Source organism: Gymnodraco acuticeps, unplaced genomic scaffold, assembly GCF_902827175.1.
Source record: "Gymnodraco acuticeps unplaced genomic scaffold, fGymAcu1.1, whole genome shotgun sequence".
Taxonomy (NCBI): domain Eukaryota; kingdom Metazoa; phylum Chordata; class Actinopteri; order Perciformes; family Bathydraconidae; genus Gymnodraco; species Gymnodraco acuticeps.
Window position 1 is genome coordinate 2,408,897 of NW_022990214.1, and position 17,973 is coordinate 2,426,869.

Consider the following 17,973-nt stretch of genomic DNA (forward strand, 5'->3'; position numbering starts at 1 on the left):
GGCTCCAATTCCCTTAAATCCAAGGACCCAAAACACCATAACAAGGCACTTTCCCAAGGCAGGTGGAGTGTGAAACGATGACACAATTGTGGGAGACATACAAATGTAATCACTTGAAATGACCATAAATGTCTATTTGTAAAGCTTCCACCTGGGGAGCCGGCCCCCCGATGCCTCGCTGACCCCGCGCAGGTTCTGCTGCTGTGACATCACTCCTGCTAATATTACATATGAGAAGCTTTGGGGAAGTGTTACTGTGGAGCCAGTTCTCCTCTGATGTGGCGCTAACATGTTCGGGTTCATTATGCAGCTGTGTTTTCGTCACAGAGCACTGGTGCTGTGGCTAATAGGTCAGACGTTGTATGAGAGTAACAGAGAAACAACATTATTTTTAACATGAGAACAAGCGAAAGAGAAGAGCGAAGGTGTGGAGAGCCGTGATGCGTTCGGATGCGGTCAGCAGAGTGGCCTGTTGGCTTTGGAGCCGGTGATGTGTTCAAGGGTCTACAAAGGACACAGCGATGTAGCGCACCCCCCCAGTGGTGGGCAGGCCTTCGTGGTAGTGCGTGAGGCGGCCCGGGTGCATCAGGGTCCAGCCTTTACGAGTGGCCTCGATGGAGCAGTCGTAGCGGAGGAACCGGCAGCCTCCACCCTGCAGCACAACACACACATCAGCCTCTGCTCCTCACACACACACACACACCGGGGGAATATTGAAATCCCTCCCCTTATTAGAGTTCATTTTGTACCGATTTAACAGCTTCAGCCTTTCACGTGCAAGTACACTTACCAAAGTGCAAGTGCAACTAAATGTCACTTATTTAGTGTACAATAACTAAACAAACAATCACATCATACTGAATGGAATGTGCCTGCAATACGTACAGAAAATGGTTAGGGCCAAACGCTTTTTTCATTCTGACACAAAGTTCATTCTTTTATTAAATTCGGAGATTCAAGTCAGAAATCTGAGAAAAATGAGCAGAACAAGTTAGATTTTCTTTTTTCATAATTCTGACTTTAATCTCAGAACTACAAAAAAAATCACTTTTGGCTCATTCCAATCCAATTCAATTTGAGCCCTAATCTTCTTCCATAAATACCAGCTTTATATGTATGTGCAATTTGACTTCTTCTACAAAACATCAAATTGTAAGAAATGTCAATATAAGAAATGTTAGGTTCAATCCTCACAAAGCCCACGTATATATCATCAGTTTCACTCATAATGATTTAGCATTTGATTTGTCTAAATATGAATCCCCCTGATAATAACATGAGCTAATGTCTGAGGGTTTAGTCCAGGTTAAAGAAACACCAGGGATGCAACAATAAAAACAAGGCCCCAGGGGGCTTCATGCAACAACAACAACAGACTGACAGACAGGGAGCAGAGAAGAAGCAGAGAGAGAGAGAAGACCCGCCCCCATCCTCACATCCTCCAGCTGCTCCACATTTACCTGGTAGTCTACTTCCTTGCTGTTCAGAGCTATGTTAACAGTGAACGTGGAGGCGTCGTGGTGAGGCGCAAGCAGCGGCTGCTCGTCAGGTTTGTACCTCACCACGAAGTTCAGAGGGGTGGCGCACTGAGGGGAGAGGACACGTTAGGCAGCAGCAGCAGCAGCATACACACTATTCACTTCATCCATGGGGTAGAGTTACAGGTATATTTACTCAATTACTGTTGGGGGGTTTCTTTGAGAGTTTCTTCTTGCAGGGGTCTAAAGCTGCATTCACGTGATACACAGAGTGACATGATATGATATGTAGTGACATGATAACTCGGTCAAATGATCTTATATGCACTTAGAATCATGTACATATATGAAGTCTTGTGCTCTGATTGGCTGAATTGTATGTTTTCGTCTTGTATATGTGGCACAGAGACATAGACATTCCAGAAGGGTAAAAGGTGGATTTGCAAATGGTTAAGGAGTGGGGGGTTAGGGTGGAAAGGTTGAGATCATGTCTAATGACGCATTTCCACTGCAGCGGGTAGCCCCGTTTAAGCGTCCTTAACCATCCTCAAGCGGCCAGGCCAGTTTTTGGTGGCCTTTCCATATAGCCTAGTACCGGCTAGCGGGTACTTTTTCCCTCTTTTTCCGGCCCCATAAAATCGTGGTTCTTTAAGATAATGAATGGGAAGGATGGGTTGGCTGCTTTCTTTCTGTTAGCTGTGTGCGGGGTGCAGAACCTCTTCAACCTTTGAGGATGAAGTTGCTCTGTTCCAGCATTTGAGATCTATTTCAATTGAATTTGACTTTCATAATGACTTTATGAAATATAAGAATAGACAGGGAACAAATTATTTCCCTCACATCTAGAGATCTTTCTATGGTAACGTCCCCTGCTAGCCTGCTCAGCTGTCGTCTGATTGGTCAGCCTACTCTGGAACACAACACAGTGCAGGGCCGTTTTACCGTGCGTCATGTGAAGGCAGCTTCAAGACAGAAGGGGTACACACTATAAAGACCTTTGTGATAATGAGCTATATAAATACAATTTCATTGATTGACTCTACTTAAGTACTATTTGGAAGGACTTGTTCTTTACTTGAGTATTTAACCACTACATTTGTTAATACCTTTAGTGACTTTGCAGATTTGGATTAATGATTATATTTCTAATCAACACTTAAATAAGACTGTACTGTAAGTAATCTACTTATTACCATAGACATTTTAACTACTTATACTTTAGGTTTTTCTTTCTGTACCACTAAATACTTCTACTCCTCTACAATTCAAAGGAAAATATTCAGATTTTACTTTATTTTTCATCTCTAGTTTTTCTTTTTAAGATTGTTTTAAATATGAAGTTCTGATGTGGATAACACTATACATTATAATGAAGTACCAAAATCAATGGGTGAATGTATAGATGTTTGGAATGCAGTAATAGTACTTTAAAGTAAAGGATCTGAATCGTCCTTCCACGGGGGACATGATGCTGTGTCAGCCGTACCTTGGTGTAGTACCCAGGATACATCTTCTCTGTGATCGGTGCGATGTACTCCAGCAGGAATTTGTGCCACTCCTTTTCAAAGTTGATTTGGTTCATGTGGATAACTGACTTTGCTTTCCAAGTGGTGTTTCTGTTTGTTCCATTAAAAATACAAGCTACGCCATACATTGTAACGTTAAGCTATCCGCTAGTTCAAAACAAGCTAATCGACATTGGTTAGAGTTAGAGACTCTTGTACATTGGGACACTTTTATCAAAGAGTGTTCATGTTAACTGTTTTCTTCTTTAGGGGAGTTGTCGAATAACACATTGACACTATGGCGGACAGCGACTCCGGTGATCGCTACGAGTTTGATGCCCCATCGCACGTAGTGGACATGCTAATGTTAGCAGAGCAGAAGGCTGAGGGCGAGGACAAGTGGTTTGGTAAGTTTAATATCTCTGCATCTGTCTGCTATTGATCCAACTGTGAACTGTAGTAATCAGAATCAGGTTTATTGCCAAGTAGGTTTACACTTGCAAGGAATTAGCTTTGGTTGGTTATCGTGCATACAAAACACAGTCAGGGCAATGTTGTTGTAAAAAAAAGAGTTGAAAAATCAGTGCAAAACCAATTAATATCTCTTTTTTTAAATATATATATATACAATGTGGTCTAACAGTAATATGCACGGGATGTATTTGCAATATCTGTAATTCCTCCATAACATTTGAGTAGGTGATTGCCTCTTTAGGACATCAGTAAATTAGCCGGTTCTTTCTTTTGCCACCACACAACGTGAGGGAGGTTGATGACACCACAGATATTTTCCTTAAACATGTGGCCGAAGTGAAAAGCAGGTTCTCTCTCTGGTTAGATAATCATTTCAGACATAACAGCACATCACCACAACTTCTCCCTGAGTGCAAGTTCAGTTACACACCACTGTGAGGTTTGATCCACTTCACCATGTCTGTCTGAAAGCCCTATTACAAGTAGGAAATGACTAGCAATTAGAGGTATTTGTGATGAGTTTTAACATTTAAATAAGCCCAAATGATACAAAAATGATGACCATGCCCATACTACAGTACAGATTGGGTTAACTGTTCTATGTTTAAATTAACCATCAAGTATCTGTAAAAGGAGACCCCCTCTTGATCTTTGACCGTCTCTTTTGTGCAGAACAACAGACCAGTGATGGCCGCCTTGTTACTCCTCTGAGGACTGACAAATCCTTCAGGGACATCCATGACCTGGACCTGCGTCGAGCCATCGTAGCCCCGCAGATCAAGGTGGACGACATCCCAGGTTCGTTTTTATTTGTCAATTTGCATTCACAACAGTTACAATGGCTTCCAATGGCTGCTCAGTCATAGCAATCAACGAGCCGATAAATAAGGAGAACATATTCTGCTCATTTTCAGGGTTATTTTTGTATTTAGTGTCTCTACTGTGACATGCTTTAATGTTCAGAAAGGGAAAACTCCAAAAGCCATAATAGGATACCCTTTCAAACTTGTGTGTAAATAGCCTGTAGATTTATGTTATCCAGTGAACACTTCCATAAGTTCTCCTTTTTTAATATTTCAGCTCCTATTCCACCCCCACCCCCACCCCCATCTCCACCCCCATCTCCAACTCCACCTGCTAACCTGGTCACCTCCTGGGGTGCTGGGTCTCCAGCTCGCACTGGTGCGCGCTCAAAGAGGACCTCTAATCCCCCAGCACCTCGCAGGTAAAGTCACGGTTATGGTCACTATTTTTGCTACAATAAGGCTGCAACCCAGTATTTCATTAATTTAAAGCAAATAACATGTGGTACTGATTAGGGGTGCAACAACTAATCGATTAAAATCGATTACCAAATTAGTTGCCAACTAATTCAGTCGTCGATTCGTTGGTGACGTCATCACGTGTGTTTTACGCGCCGTTAAGCTCCAACGTTATTGGTCTTTTTATCGGTACTGGAGACATTTAAAAAATATATGTCATGTATTATTGCTACAAAAACATTATATCGCAGTCTTAGTGTCACCAACTCGTTTCTAATATGCAAAAAGACAAATGCGTCTATGATGTATTTTCGATCAGACGAGATCTCTCTCCCCCGTCTGTGTGCGAGGGGGCGGGGCAGTTTACACACACACGCAGCTGCTACATGCCACAGAACGCGCTCCGAGGTGTGGTTACACTTTACCCGTCTCGATGTGGACAATGCTCGTTACCAAAAGTGCAAGAGTTTAGCATGTAAGGGCGGTAACACAAGCAATTTGTCTAAACATTTAGCAAAAGTGCTCCACATCCAGACGGAGGAATGCACCGGGTTCCACTGTCTTTCTAGTAGCTCTGTAGCCCCATCCACGAGTAACGTTTCCACGTCAGGTGTTATGTATGCTAGCAGCAACACACAGAGTTAACTCAATGATACAAACATGGGTTAATGATTAGAGGAAACTGAGTTATTTAGTTTGTTAAATGTTCAGCTATTCTGTTTACAGTTCTGTCATCAGATTATTTAATACGATTTGTTAAAACACTGTTGTTTCTTTTGATGTGAAATATTATTTATTTAATTTAAATAAAAAGCAATGTTAGTTTTGTTCAAAATGTGTTTAGTTAATTTAATAATATATGTATTTTTGAATCAAGTATTCATCTTTATTGTCTTCATTGTTAGTTTCCACATGCCTAGAACAACCTCAAGCTAAATCTAAAAGTTGATAAATAAGAGCGCTTGAGAAATTGTGCAAGGCATAATAGTCCGAATAGTCGATTAATCGATTATCAAATTAGTCGTTTGTTGCAGCCCTAGTACTGATTAATATAACCCTACCCATACAGCAGGGGTGTGTGTTGTATCGTTTGTTCTGGGGCTGCATGATTTGGGGGGGGAAACAAATTGGAAAGGTTTTGCGGCATTATTCTCATTACTGTTGAAACTCGTATTAACATGATTCGATTTATTTGAATGTTTCAACCTGCATGATGTCTGTGGCATCTTAGTTTGAAGCTTTCGCGGGAACCTTAGGAGTGCAGCTGGAAATATTAGGACTATATGCAGGGTTCTGTAAAAAAAAGATTCTATTGAGTTGCATTGTGGGAAATGTAGTATTTTTTGTTTTCTAGACACTTGCCTTTTACTTGAGATTAATTGTGTGATTGAATACATTTCTAATTGATTTATTCATTTTAGGGTTTTAAAGCGTAAAGAGGCGTCCAGTGGTCCCGCTCCACCCTTAAAGAAGCACAAAAAGTAAGTGACATCTGACCTTTTTTATTTCTATCCCTTTACCCCACAGCTGACTGATGTTCCAGTATTAACAGACACAATGTTCCCCATTAGAGACCCAGTCAACTTCGTTCCCTTGTTAAACTTTTCTCCTTCACGTTTTCTTCTTCAATTCTTTGTTGTAGAACTCCTGAACCCCGAAAGTCCAGCAGTGTGCTCCGCCGCAGTAAATGCCCGCAGAACAGCAGGACGGCGCCTAAGAGCCAGGCAGCAGCTTCAGCTACTTCAAACACTTCAAACACAGAGTAGGTCTTCTATCGGGGAAAGCCTCCTTCTGCTGTTTCTGTCTTGTGATTGCATTATTCAAAGATGAGTTATAGCCTCCGGCTTCTCGCCAAATTGTCATCAAAGGTAACGTTCCCACTAGTGGTGCACGATAATTATCGGCCCGATAATTATCGGCCCGATATTAGGAATTATGATGTCATCCCGATAAACCCGATAAAAGTATTAATAGCCCCGATAATATACAATATATTTTTTGGGTAAAAAAAATACTGCGGTGTGGGTGGATTGGGATGAGGGGCGCTTGTTTTTCACTCGGCTCCTCCCGTTTTGCCAGTACTGTGGTATTAGTGGTTTAGGAAGAGGGGAGTTTTTCACAAATCCAGCGCTCCCTAACTCATGCCTGGCTGTGACGTAAATGGTGTGCGGCCGTGAAGCCAGGACAGTAAACAAACATGTCGCCGGTAGTATGGGACTATTTCAAAGTTTCAGAGTTAGATAGTTCACTTGCTATTTGTATTAACAAATGCAATGCAGAAGTTCCACGAGGAGGGAAAAAGGCAACGAGCTATAATACTTCCAACCTGATTAGTCACCTGAAACATCGCCATCGCTACGATGGTGTGTTAAAAGCGTACGAAGACGCCTGCTCTGCTAAACTAGCGGCGAATCCAAAGCCAGCTGCAAAGGCACCGGGGCTTTTACCTATCGACGAGGCTTTTGAAAAAGGCAAGAACTTTATTTGGGAAAATAAATATGGTCACTTTGAAGAGTCAAAACGGTTCTTGGCTTTGTTTTGTTCATAGTAGCAATGCTCATGTCATTTGCTCACTACTAGTCTTTTTTTTACCACCAGGTGTGCAAAAACTACAGGTACATTTAATATATATATATTATATTATTATCGGTATCGGTCTTGAGAAGCAGGAAGTTATCGGTATCGGTTTCAAAAAACCAATATCGTGCATCCCTAGTTCCTACACATTGTTATATTCCATGTCGGTAAGCCAAAGTGTGTAGCGCTTTGAATGGGAAAGTTCCACTTTACATGAGGCTGAGATGGAAAGCAGGTTAAAGCTAAGTTTTTGCTGATGACTGACGTGTTCCAAACAGGCCATCTAGCTCTGAAGACCAAGAGATGGAGCGCATCAGGACCCTGCAGAATGAAGTGGCTCTGCATCGGAAGCAGAACGAGGCCAGCTACAAAGCGGCTCTGGCTGGCAGTGAGTGAATTTACCAGACTTAACAAATGCTAATGTCCTTGCTAACTGTTTGGTACCATTTAAATGTGTCCGTGACGTCACCCATAGGATTCTGCAGAGTTGCCGTGAAGCCCTTAGTAGGCGGAGTCGGCCACTAACGGCTTGACAGCAACGTCAGAGTCTAATCCTCTCTGAGGCAGCAGGTCCCGCCTCGGCTCCGCCTCTTTGCCCTTATTTGGAGCAGGCGGGACCTGCTGCCTCAGAACTGGAAGTAAACAGAGCTAGCTCAGGCTAAGAAGCTAAGCGAACATGAAATACATGCATACTAAGTTACTGCTAACAGTTTAGTTCCCCTATATAAACGTTACATTCATCTGCAAGAGAATTAGCTATATTTTGTTATTCTTAATGCTCGTCATTCACACGTTAAGAAAAGAAGTACCGATACATAGCAGAACAATTGTGGCGATGTTCAGCTTAATAAGCCTTGTTCAACATTTATTTAGCTAATACTACAGCAGGCGAACCAAGTCTGCGTTTCGCTCTGGTTTCGCTGCATTCCTTGATCTCCAGTTATAACGACGGACTCCACCGCCCGGATATGTATGCATAAAGGGTTACGTCCTTAGCTGGCTAATAAGTAACAAGCTAAGCTACCAAGCACACAAACACCTGTGAACGGGGTTAACATGTATAATATTATCATTTTAGACTTCTTGGAAGTTCTGTTAGTACATTCAAGCGCACAGCACAACATTTTAATTGTCTGGTATTTGTAACAATATTCCCTAAAAGGCACAATCACCACGAAGACGGCTAAAACTAAAGGGTCAAGTACAGTACTATGACTAACTAACGTTGTAGCCTCTATGGTTGTAGCCTAGCAGAGTGGACAAGTTGCTGTTAGCTGACAGTGAGACATGTCCATCAAAGTGACCACGCCCTAATTTATGCAAAAACTTTAAGACCTAATATAAATAAAAGGGTCATGTTAGAAAACAATTCACTCACAGATCCATAATCATGAAGGTGGAATCTAACTATATCGATAATAAAATGTATGGAGCCAGGGGTAGAAACATGTTTTTTTCTGCTGTAAAGTTGGCCATTTTAACATGGGGGTCTATGGAAATTGCTCCTTTCTGCAGCCAGTCCATAGCAGCCCATGTATGTGTGTGGCACTTCCGTATTGGCGTCCCGGCTGTTCCCCAGAGTTTGCCGCTTGTGTGAAAGCCGCATTTGTGGTCGACTTTCCTGAAGTACTCCCCCGTTGATAGAAATCAACACGTAATGAATTAAGACCCCACGGTTTGATGATTGATAGGTGCTCTCTTTCATTTTGCCACACAGAACATTTTTACAATAAACATGTTAAATGGATATATCCGCCTTCTTTCATTTATCTTTCCATTCCCACAACAATATACATAAAGAAATGACATATTTTGGACATAGTTCGAATGGTGATTAATCATGATTAATTAATTTTTAAGCTGTGATTAATCTGATTAAAAATGTTAATCGTTTGACAGCCCTATTTTTAAATAATTAAGATACTATACAGTTATACATCAATTTAATAATGAAAATGTGACACAAAAGAATGTTCAAATGCTTTACAATAAGTAATTAACACAATTATTTGAAACTTAAGTGGTAGTAAACTTGTCCACCCTTAATTGCTGGTATACAAAATACCAGTAGTGCAGCTGTTGTTCTTCACAGATCCACAAATGAATTGAATTGAGCAAGTCACTAATTTCGTCATCCGTTGTTTCCCTTTCAAATTTGGGTTTTGCTGACCCCCACCATAGATCCATTGGCCCTTCAGCAATGGATTGGCCAGACTAATACATTTCTAATGTTAAATAAATGAAAACCATTCACAGTTAAGAATTAGATATTAATTAGTAATGCTGTAACATATTTATTAATATTTCTAACTATATTTAAAATGTTTTACCTTTTTATAGAAGTGATTATATTGTATGCCAATATTTTCCTATGGTAAAGTTTCGTTTAGCATTTTGGTCGTAATAAGATCGGGACTCTTATTTTGAAGGAACTTTAACCGGAAGTGAATGCACAACGGAGCAGAATGTACTTATATATTTCGCCTGCCAAGACTTTACACATTTCCTCTTTGCTTTTCGTTCGGGTTCACCTTGCGCTTTATCAGTTGAATCACTTTGAACATTCGTTCAGATGTTGACGGGTTGGCCGAACTTTTTACCCCACAGTCAAACAACTTAATTTGCTTCGCCATTTTTTGTAAAACAAACACACGGCGCACGAGAGTAAACGTGCATCGCTTTCTGGCTCCGTAATCACACCAATGCACGTGCCACTTAAGTATCAGGTTCCTACTGGTCACAACAATAATTAAATATCACTCTTAATACAACAAATAATGAACATTTATCTATTTTGGGGTGCACATTTAGCTGTTTGCAGTTCCAGAATCGAACCCCCGATCGCTACCATCTGCGCAGTCGCAAGAGTATAAACAAAGGTGTGTTTGGAGCCAGATTGGTTGTAAACATTACATTTAGCTGACGCTTTTATCCAAAAAAGTAAAGGTGTGTGTTCTATGCAGAGGGGGTTGAAGGGCCACTTACTGACATCCCGTGTTCTTCAGGACCCTCGGGGGTGAAGGGGGATAAGCTGAAACTCACCCAGTCACACACCCCTCACTTGATGACCCACCGGAGGAACCGCCCCCACCGTCACCAAGAGCAGCGCTGAGCTGGAGGAGGAAGAGCTGGAGAAACAGCAGAAGTAAGAGCCCTCTTCTCTTGCCCATAGTCCTGTCAAAGACTCAGGTGTTAATACGTCCAGGGTTATTCAACTGTCTCTTTAATCAGGTTTAAAATCATCGCCTTGGAGCTGAACCGGAAGATCCTGAAGAGCGCAGAGTGCCTGAAGAGACCCCCAGTGAAGGAGTCCACAGTGCCTGAAGGCTTCCAGCTGCAGATTGACAAGAGGCTGCATGAGAGGCAGACCAAGAGGCCCCAGGAGGCCGAGGAGAAGCATCCCAGCTTCAGAGCCCAGCCGCTGCCCAGAAAGATCCTGGAGGGAGTCGTGGTGAGTCCCAGTGCTTTAGCTTTGAGATTGTTTCCATGAGCATGTCACACCAACACTTTCACTTTGATGACAGGGTCTGCCAGACAAGAAGGTTCTGCAACCGACGGTGCCAGAGTCTCCAGCCTTCATCCTGAAGAAAAGGGTCCGTGTGGAGAAGGTGGAGGAGGTGAGGACACATCTGTCTTCCCATCAACTGTGCAACTTTGGTCCTACATAGTATACAGTATAAATAATCAGCCAAATCTGTGTTGCATCTTTTTAAGCCAGCTTTATTCTGACTTGTTACCACAAGTTTTGCTCTTCTTTTTGGAAATGTATGGTTAATATACCTAATTTACACAAAAAGAAACCTCATTTCGGAGCTAAAAAAGGCCAAAACCTTAAAGGTCCCATGTCATGGGACACACACACAGACTCCCAGCCTCGCCTTGTCCCGCCGTCTCAGGGAGGAGAAATCGGCGGAGAGGAAGCATGACATGGGACCTTTAAATTATTTTACAAACAAAAAGACAGCAGATGCAAAGTGAAAGTGATCATAATTATTTTTTCTTTATTAAAATGTAGTATAGAACAAACCTTTTATCCAGAAATAAAAACCTTTGGAAACGGGTCAAACAGGAAGTTTATACCAAGACTTCTCTTTCAACGTAACCAAACGTTTCTCTTTCTGCCAGGTAAAGCAGCCCTCGCCCATCAAGGCCCCCCCAGTGCCTCACTTTGGGCTCCCCTTCCTGCCCCAGCTGCAGGAGAACCACCACGTGGAGGTGTGTCCGTTCTCCTTCGAAGAGCGGGACCGAGAGAGGAGGGCCCTGAAGGAGAAAAAGCTGGAGGAGAAGCGCAATGAAGAGGTGGGGGTCTGCTACCACACCCTGTGTCCTCTGACCCCCAGAATGAAGACTCAACAGTTAAACCTCTTCCTCCTGTCTCCTTGAACCTTCCCAGGTGCCTCACTTCAAGGCCCAGCCGCTGCCCGCCTTTGACGCCGTGCTCCTCCCCGAGAAGAAGAGGCTGGAGCCCACCAAGCCCGAGCCCTTCAAGCTGCTGCTGGACGAGCGGGGGGCCGTGAAGAGCAGTCGCACAGAGCAGATGGTACCATTACTTCCACATTTTCATCCTCAATCATGGCCATCTTTTACTTGAATTTAAGATCTACAACTTTTTTTTCTTTCTTTTGTTCTTCTTGTAGGCCAAAGAGGAGCAGAAGCGTGAGGAGGCTGCAGTATTCAAAGCCAGGCCCAACACTGTCACTCATAAAGAGCCTTTCCAGCCTAAAAAAGGCCTGCGGGCTCCAGTGGGTAAGTCGAAAACACCCCTGCACTCAGGATGTAGGCATCTAAGCCTGCCATTGGCTGCATATCTCTTCTGGAAGCAGAATGATGTGGAGCCAGTCGCTCACGAAATGTGACACTGAACTGAATCTAAACGGGTTCTGCACTCACATGATGCTCAATAAAAGGTCTCTTGCGCTGGTGTTGCCGTTGTGTTCCTAAACAGAGAGCGGTGCTGCCAGGCAAGGCTCAAGATTGTCGGATGGCTGCATGTAGGGGCGCAAGCTAGAATAAAACTGCACTGATTTCACCGCAAGGCTCTGCGTAGAATGCGACTACACATTATATAACCGGAACGCTCCAGAACATTAGCTGCGCTGTAGATTGGCATATTATTTATTATTCACCATACTTCCAATGACCACCTGTTTGTTCTATATTAGCAGTTTTGAACCCCAGTATTCACCAATGTAATGTTGTATCGGGTATAATCAATATATACTCGAGTTGTCATATCAGACTATCATCAGATAGACCTGTAAAAAAGGTACCCCCATAATATATGGCCTGGTACCCCCTCTAATAATAACATTGCCTTCAAAAACAATCTGGATACTTTGAAGGTCTTTTTATTTCATAATTGTGTTTTAGTAGCCGTCATTGTGACATGTGATGCCGAATATGGAGAACAAAACCAATATTGAAAAGCTAAGAATCTCCTCTTTACAACGGTGTCTACGAGTCCAAATGTTGTTTGGGGGGTAGGTGTGACTGATTTTGATAAAGCAGGTCACATATAACCCTCCTTGGGAGTGCTCTGAAGTATGAAGCGGTTCTCATCATGTCACTCATGATTCTTCTTCCAGTCGTGGAGGCCTTTGCGCTGTCGACCGAGAGGCGGGCCCACGAGCGCCAGGAGTTTGAGCGTCTGGCCAATGACAAGGAGGCTCTCAGGATGCTGATGGAGGAGCAGCAGAGACAAGAGGTGGAGCAGAGGGAGAAGGACGACGTCACCAAGATGCGGAATGACCAGGTCCCTGCAAAATGATTATACTATTTGTTTGTTCTGATATTTTCAACATAATTCACTCTTTTTTTGCACATCTCCAACTTGTCTTTTCCACAATATGTACAACATACTACGTTGTTTTTTGCTTTGTTTTTTTGACCTGCTATATCAACAGTTTTTTTCCTGATACTTTAGAAATATTTTCCTGATTCCCATGTGGGACTCATACCTGGTGTTCTCTTCCTGCAGGTTCACGCTGCTCAGCCCATCAGACACTACAAACCTGTGGCCGTGAAGAAGAGTGATGTCCCCCTCACCATCCCCCACTCCCCAAACTTCTCTGACCGCTTCCGCCTGTGATCAGGACTCACTCTTTATTTAACCACTTCAGACATTGTTGAACGTTTCCCATTAGTGTGGCACGCTGGATGTGTTTGAGATGCCAGGAGCTGCCTTTACTGTCTTGTTATCTGTTTAGCTTTAGCCACCTGCTGTACATTAACACTTTTCTATCAGTGCTTTCATGTCTTGCCCACACTATCATTCCAAGCAGCATATTCTATCCTTTTGCTTCTTTTATATACTGCTTTTAATCAATAAAGTGTAAGAATTCCAAATAACCACTGGCTACTTTTCAACATCTTCAGTGTTTCACTTGGAAACCCAGACTTTGCAATGGTTACAATGTTTATTGAGTTTATTTGATAAAACGTTCAGTTTGTTCGTGGTGATTCAGCCAGGAGAATATGCAAGGATACAGAAAAGGCGTTCTGTTTGGAGTTTGACTTTTTCTGGTTATTTTCATTCTTTTGAGTTTTGTGCACCAGACTTTTTAATTAGTATATAAACTGGCATGAAGGTATAATATGACTGAATTTCAACTTAACATTAAAAGGAAACTACAAAGGACATCAACAGATTTTAAAGTTCTGTCAAAGATGGTGTTGCAGAATCCATAGGCTTGAGCACCTTTTCAGTGATATGACAGCCATGCCACATTTAACAATAGTTTGGAGTCAGATGAAAGCACTTTTAGAATGTAATGTCTTGATGCTGTTACAGATAACGACACTTATTTTGCTCAGGATTTGGTGGAGACTAACATAACAATAATAACAAATGCTAATTTTATGATGCTTCAAATAGAGATGCAGCTCACAAAATGTAAGTTGTATCTAGGAGTCAATTAAAAGTGTTCTCCACGGCTGACAATTCACTCCATCTGACAAAATACTCCTGACTTTAAGACAGGCTCATGTTAGCTGAACATGATGGGGGTGCCTATGCTATATTTTCAAACTGAACTGCTAGATTTGCTTCATCTGTTTCTCTGCTGTCAGTTCTGTCCTCCAGCTTCTGGCACAGCGAGGGACAGAAGTTCAATCACAGTTCACACACCGTTTGGTTCACAGATTTATTCAAGTTGTAGTCTTAGCTCAGTGATGGCTGGTAACAAGAAATGACAACGTTAGATGTAAAACTTTAACTCAGCTGATATCAGTGAGTGCGCCAGAGAAGGACTTCAGTATCTCTCCCAAAATGCAGTTATATTGCAAAACTATTTAGGGAGTGTGGCCTTTATCAAATGATATATACACACAATAAATAAGAGAGCCTTAGCAGGATTTGGAAGTGTCTGTTGAAAAAGTTAGTAAAGATGTACTTTAGCAACACAGAATGGGACAGCTAGTGTAAATGTAACAATATTTTCCACAAGCGTTGGTAAAAAATTGGAGCTGGTGGTTTCCTGAGGAGTCCATGTGACGGGGTCTGAACACTACAACGTAGCTTCTGACTGAAAATGTCAACATTGTTCTACACACACACACACACACACATGAGTTCAGAACTGGGACTAAAGTAACACGTCTACTTAGGAGAATAAAGCTGGTGAGATGAGGTTGGAGTGTGAGACGTTTCTGATCAGGTGTTCCCGCTGCATGTTAGCATAGGAGCTACTTCCTGATAACATCTGGCGGAACATTGTTAATTCTTAGCTGTCTTTGTAATGTAATCATCAAATCAAGTTTTATTTATATAGCACATTTATAAACGATTTTTGGTCGAGCCAAAGTGCTGTACATATAATAAAAATAGCCTACAGTAGAGACACTTTACAGCAAATACAACAGCACAGATTGTTCAGAATATCAGTATGAGGAAAACGACACCCTCTGTCCTTAATCTCATTTTCAGGTGAATGATGATACTAAACTCTGTGACTATCCTGGATCATGTACCCTACAGCAGGCTACACAACGCTGTAAGATCACTGTTTTCTAACTCACAAGAGGACAATATTTTATCATCCTTTCTTTCACATTTTTCACCTTATAGAAAATCTCATTCCAGGAATTTCCAGGCTCCAATTCCCTTAAATCCAAGGACCCAAAACACCATAACAAGGCACTTTCCCAAGGCAGGTGGAGTGTGAAACGATGACACAATTGTGGGAGACATACAAATGTAATCACTTGAAATGACCATAAATGTCTATTTGTAAAGCTTCCACCTGGGGAGCCGGCCCCCCGATGCCTCGCTGACCCCGCGCAGGTTCTGCTGCTGTGACATCACTCCTGCTAATATTACATATGAGAAGCTTTGGGGAAGTGTTACTGTGGAGCCAGTTCTCCTCTGATGTGGCGCTAACATGTTCGGGTTCATTATGCAGCTGTGTTTTCGTCACAGAGCACTGGTGCTGTGGCTAATAGGTCAGACGTTGTATGAGAGTAACAGAGAAACAACATTATTTTTAACATGAGAACAAGCGAAAGAGAAGAGCGAAGGTGTGGAGAGCCGTGATGCGTTCGGATGCGGTCAGCAGAGTGGCCTGTTGGCTTTAGAGCCGGTGATGTGTTCAAGGGTCTACAAAGGACACAGCGATGTAGCGCACCCCCCCAGTGGTGGGCAGGCCTTCGTGGTAGTGCGTGAGGCGGCCCGGGTGCATCAGGGTCCAGCCTTTACGAGTGGCCTCGATGGAGCAGTCGTAGCGGAGGAACCGGCAGCCTCCACCCTGCAGCACAACACACACATCAGCCTCTGCTCCTCACACACACACACACACCGGGGGAATATTGAAATCCCTCCCCTTATTAGAGTTCATTTTGTACCGATTTAACAGCTTCAGCCTTTCACGTGCAAGTACACTTACCAAAGTGCAAGTGCAACTAAATGTCACTTATTTAGTGTACAATAACTAAACAAACAATCACATCATACTGAATGGAATGTGCCTGCAATACGTACAGAAAATGGTTAGGGCCAAACGCTTTTTTCATTCTGACACAAAGTTCATTCTTTTATTAAATTCGGAGATTCAAGTCAGAAATCTGAGAAAAATGAGCAGAACAAGTTAGATTTTCTTTTTTCATAATTCTGACTTTAATCTCAGAACTACAAAAAAAATCACTTTTGGCTCATTCCAATCCAATTCAATTTGAGCCCTAATCTTCTTCCATAAATACCAGCTTTATATGTATGTGCAATTTGACTTCTTCTACAAAACATCAAATTGTAAGAAATGTCAATATAAGAAATGTTAGGTTCAATCCTCACAAAGCCCACGTATATATCATCAGTTTCACTCATAATGATTTAGCATTTGATTTGTCTAAATATGAATCCCCCTGATAATAACATGAGCTAATGTCTGAGGGTTTAGTCCAGGTTAAAGAAACACCAGGGATGCAACAATAAAAACAAGGCCCCAGGGGGCTTCATGCAACAACAACAACAACAACAACAACAACAACAACAGACTGACAGACAGGGAGCAGAGAAGAAGCAGAGAGAGAGAGAAGACCCGCCCCCATCCTCACATCCTCCAGCTGCTCCACATTTACCTGGTAGTCTACTTCCTTGCTGTTCAGAGCTATGTTAACAGTGAACGTGGAGGCGTCGTGGTGAGGCGCAAGCAGCGGCTGCTCGTCAGGTTTGTACCTCACCACGAAGTTCAGAGGGGTGGCGCACTGAGGGGAGAGGACACGTTAGGCAGCAGCAGCAGCAGCATACACACTATTCACTTCATCCATGGGGTAGAGTTACAGGTATATTTACTCAATTACTGTTGGGGGGTTTCTTTGAGAGTTTCTTCTTGCAGGGGTCTAAAGCTGCATTCACGTGATACACAGAGTGACATGATATGATATGTAGTGACATGATAACTCGGTCAAATGATCTTATATGCACTTAGAATCATGTACATATATGAAGTCTTGTGCTCTGATTGGCTGAATTGTATGTTTTCGTCTTGTATATGTGGCACAGAGACATAGACATTCCAGAAGGGTAAAAGGTGGATTTGCAAATGGTTAAGGAGTGGGGGGTTAGGGTGGAAAGGTTGAGATCATGTCTAATGACGCATTTCCACTGCAGCGGGTAGCCCCGTTTAAGCGTCCTTAACCATCCTCAAGCGGCCAGGCCAGTTTTTAGTGGCCTTTCCATATAGCCTAGTACCGGCTAGCGGGTACTTTTTCCCTCTTTTTCCGGCCCCATAAAATCGTGGTTCTTTAAGATAATGAATGGGAAGGATGGGTTGGCTGCTTTCTTTCTGTTAGCTGTGTGCGGGGTGCAGAACCTCTTCAACCTTTGAGGATGAAGTTGCTCTGTTCCAGCATTTGAGATCTATTTCAATTGAATTTGACTTTCATAATGACTTTATGAAATATAAGAATAGACAGGGAACAAATTATTTCCCTCACATCTAGAGATCTTTCTATGGTAACGTCCCCTGCTAGCCTGCTCAGCTGTCGTCTGATTGGTCAGCCTACTCTGGAACACAACACAGTGCAGGGCCGTTTTACCGTGCGTCATGTGAAGGCAGCTTCAAGACAGAAGGGGTACACACTATAAAGACCTTTGTGATAATGAGCTATATAAATACAATTTCATTGATTGACTCTACTTAAGTACTATTTGGAAGGACTTGTTCTTTACTTGAGTATTTAACC

General features: G+C 42.5%; 2 protein-coding genes across 2 annotated transcripts in view; one reads left to right on the forward strand and one right to left on the reverse strand.

Annotated features, from left to right (window-relative positions):
• The first annotated feature begins 1,506 nt into the window (after positions 1-1,506).
• Positions 1,507-13,644, forward strand: LOC117547706 (targeting protein for Xklp2-like). Its single transcript, XM_034218486.1, is given in 17 exon segments — positions 1,507-1,664; positions 3,254-3,390; positions 4,130-4,255; positions 4,538-4,682; positions 6,141-6,200; positions 6,362-6,481; positions 7,575-7,688; positions 10,108-10,175; positions 10,302-10,381; positions 10,383-10,441; positions 10,528-10,747; positions 10,821-10,913; positions 11,422-11,595; positions 11,690-11,836; positions 11,934-12,042; positions 12,882-13,048; positions 13,274-13,644. Coding segments are annotated over 16 exon segments (1,902 nt in total). The 5' UTR covers positions 1,507-1,664; positions 3,254-3,281; the 3' UTR covers positions 13,385-13,644.
• A 780-nt stretch (positions 13,645-14,424) lies between these two features.
• Positions 14,425-17,973, reverse strand: part of LOC117547696 (procollagen-lysine,2-oxoglutarate 5-dioxygenase 1-like) — a 32,016-nt gene continuing 28,467 nt past the window's right edge. The window contains exons 18-19 of the mRNA XM_034218475.1: positions 16,867-16,992; positions 14,425-16,037 (exon numbers count right to left, since the gene is read on the reverse strand). Coding sequence (XP_034074366.1) covers positions 15,882-16,037; positions 16,867-16,992 — 282 coding nt within the window. The 3' untranslated portion in view covers positions 14,425-15,881. The remainder of the gene's footprint in view (positions 16,038-16,866; positions 16,993-17,973) is intronic.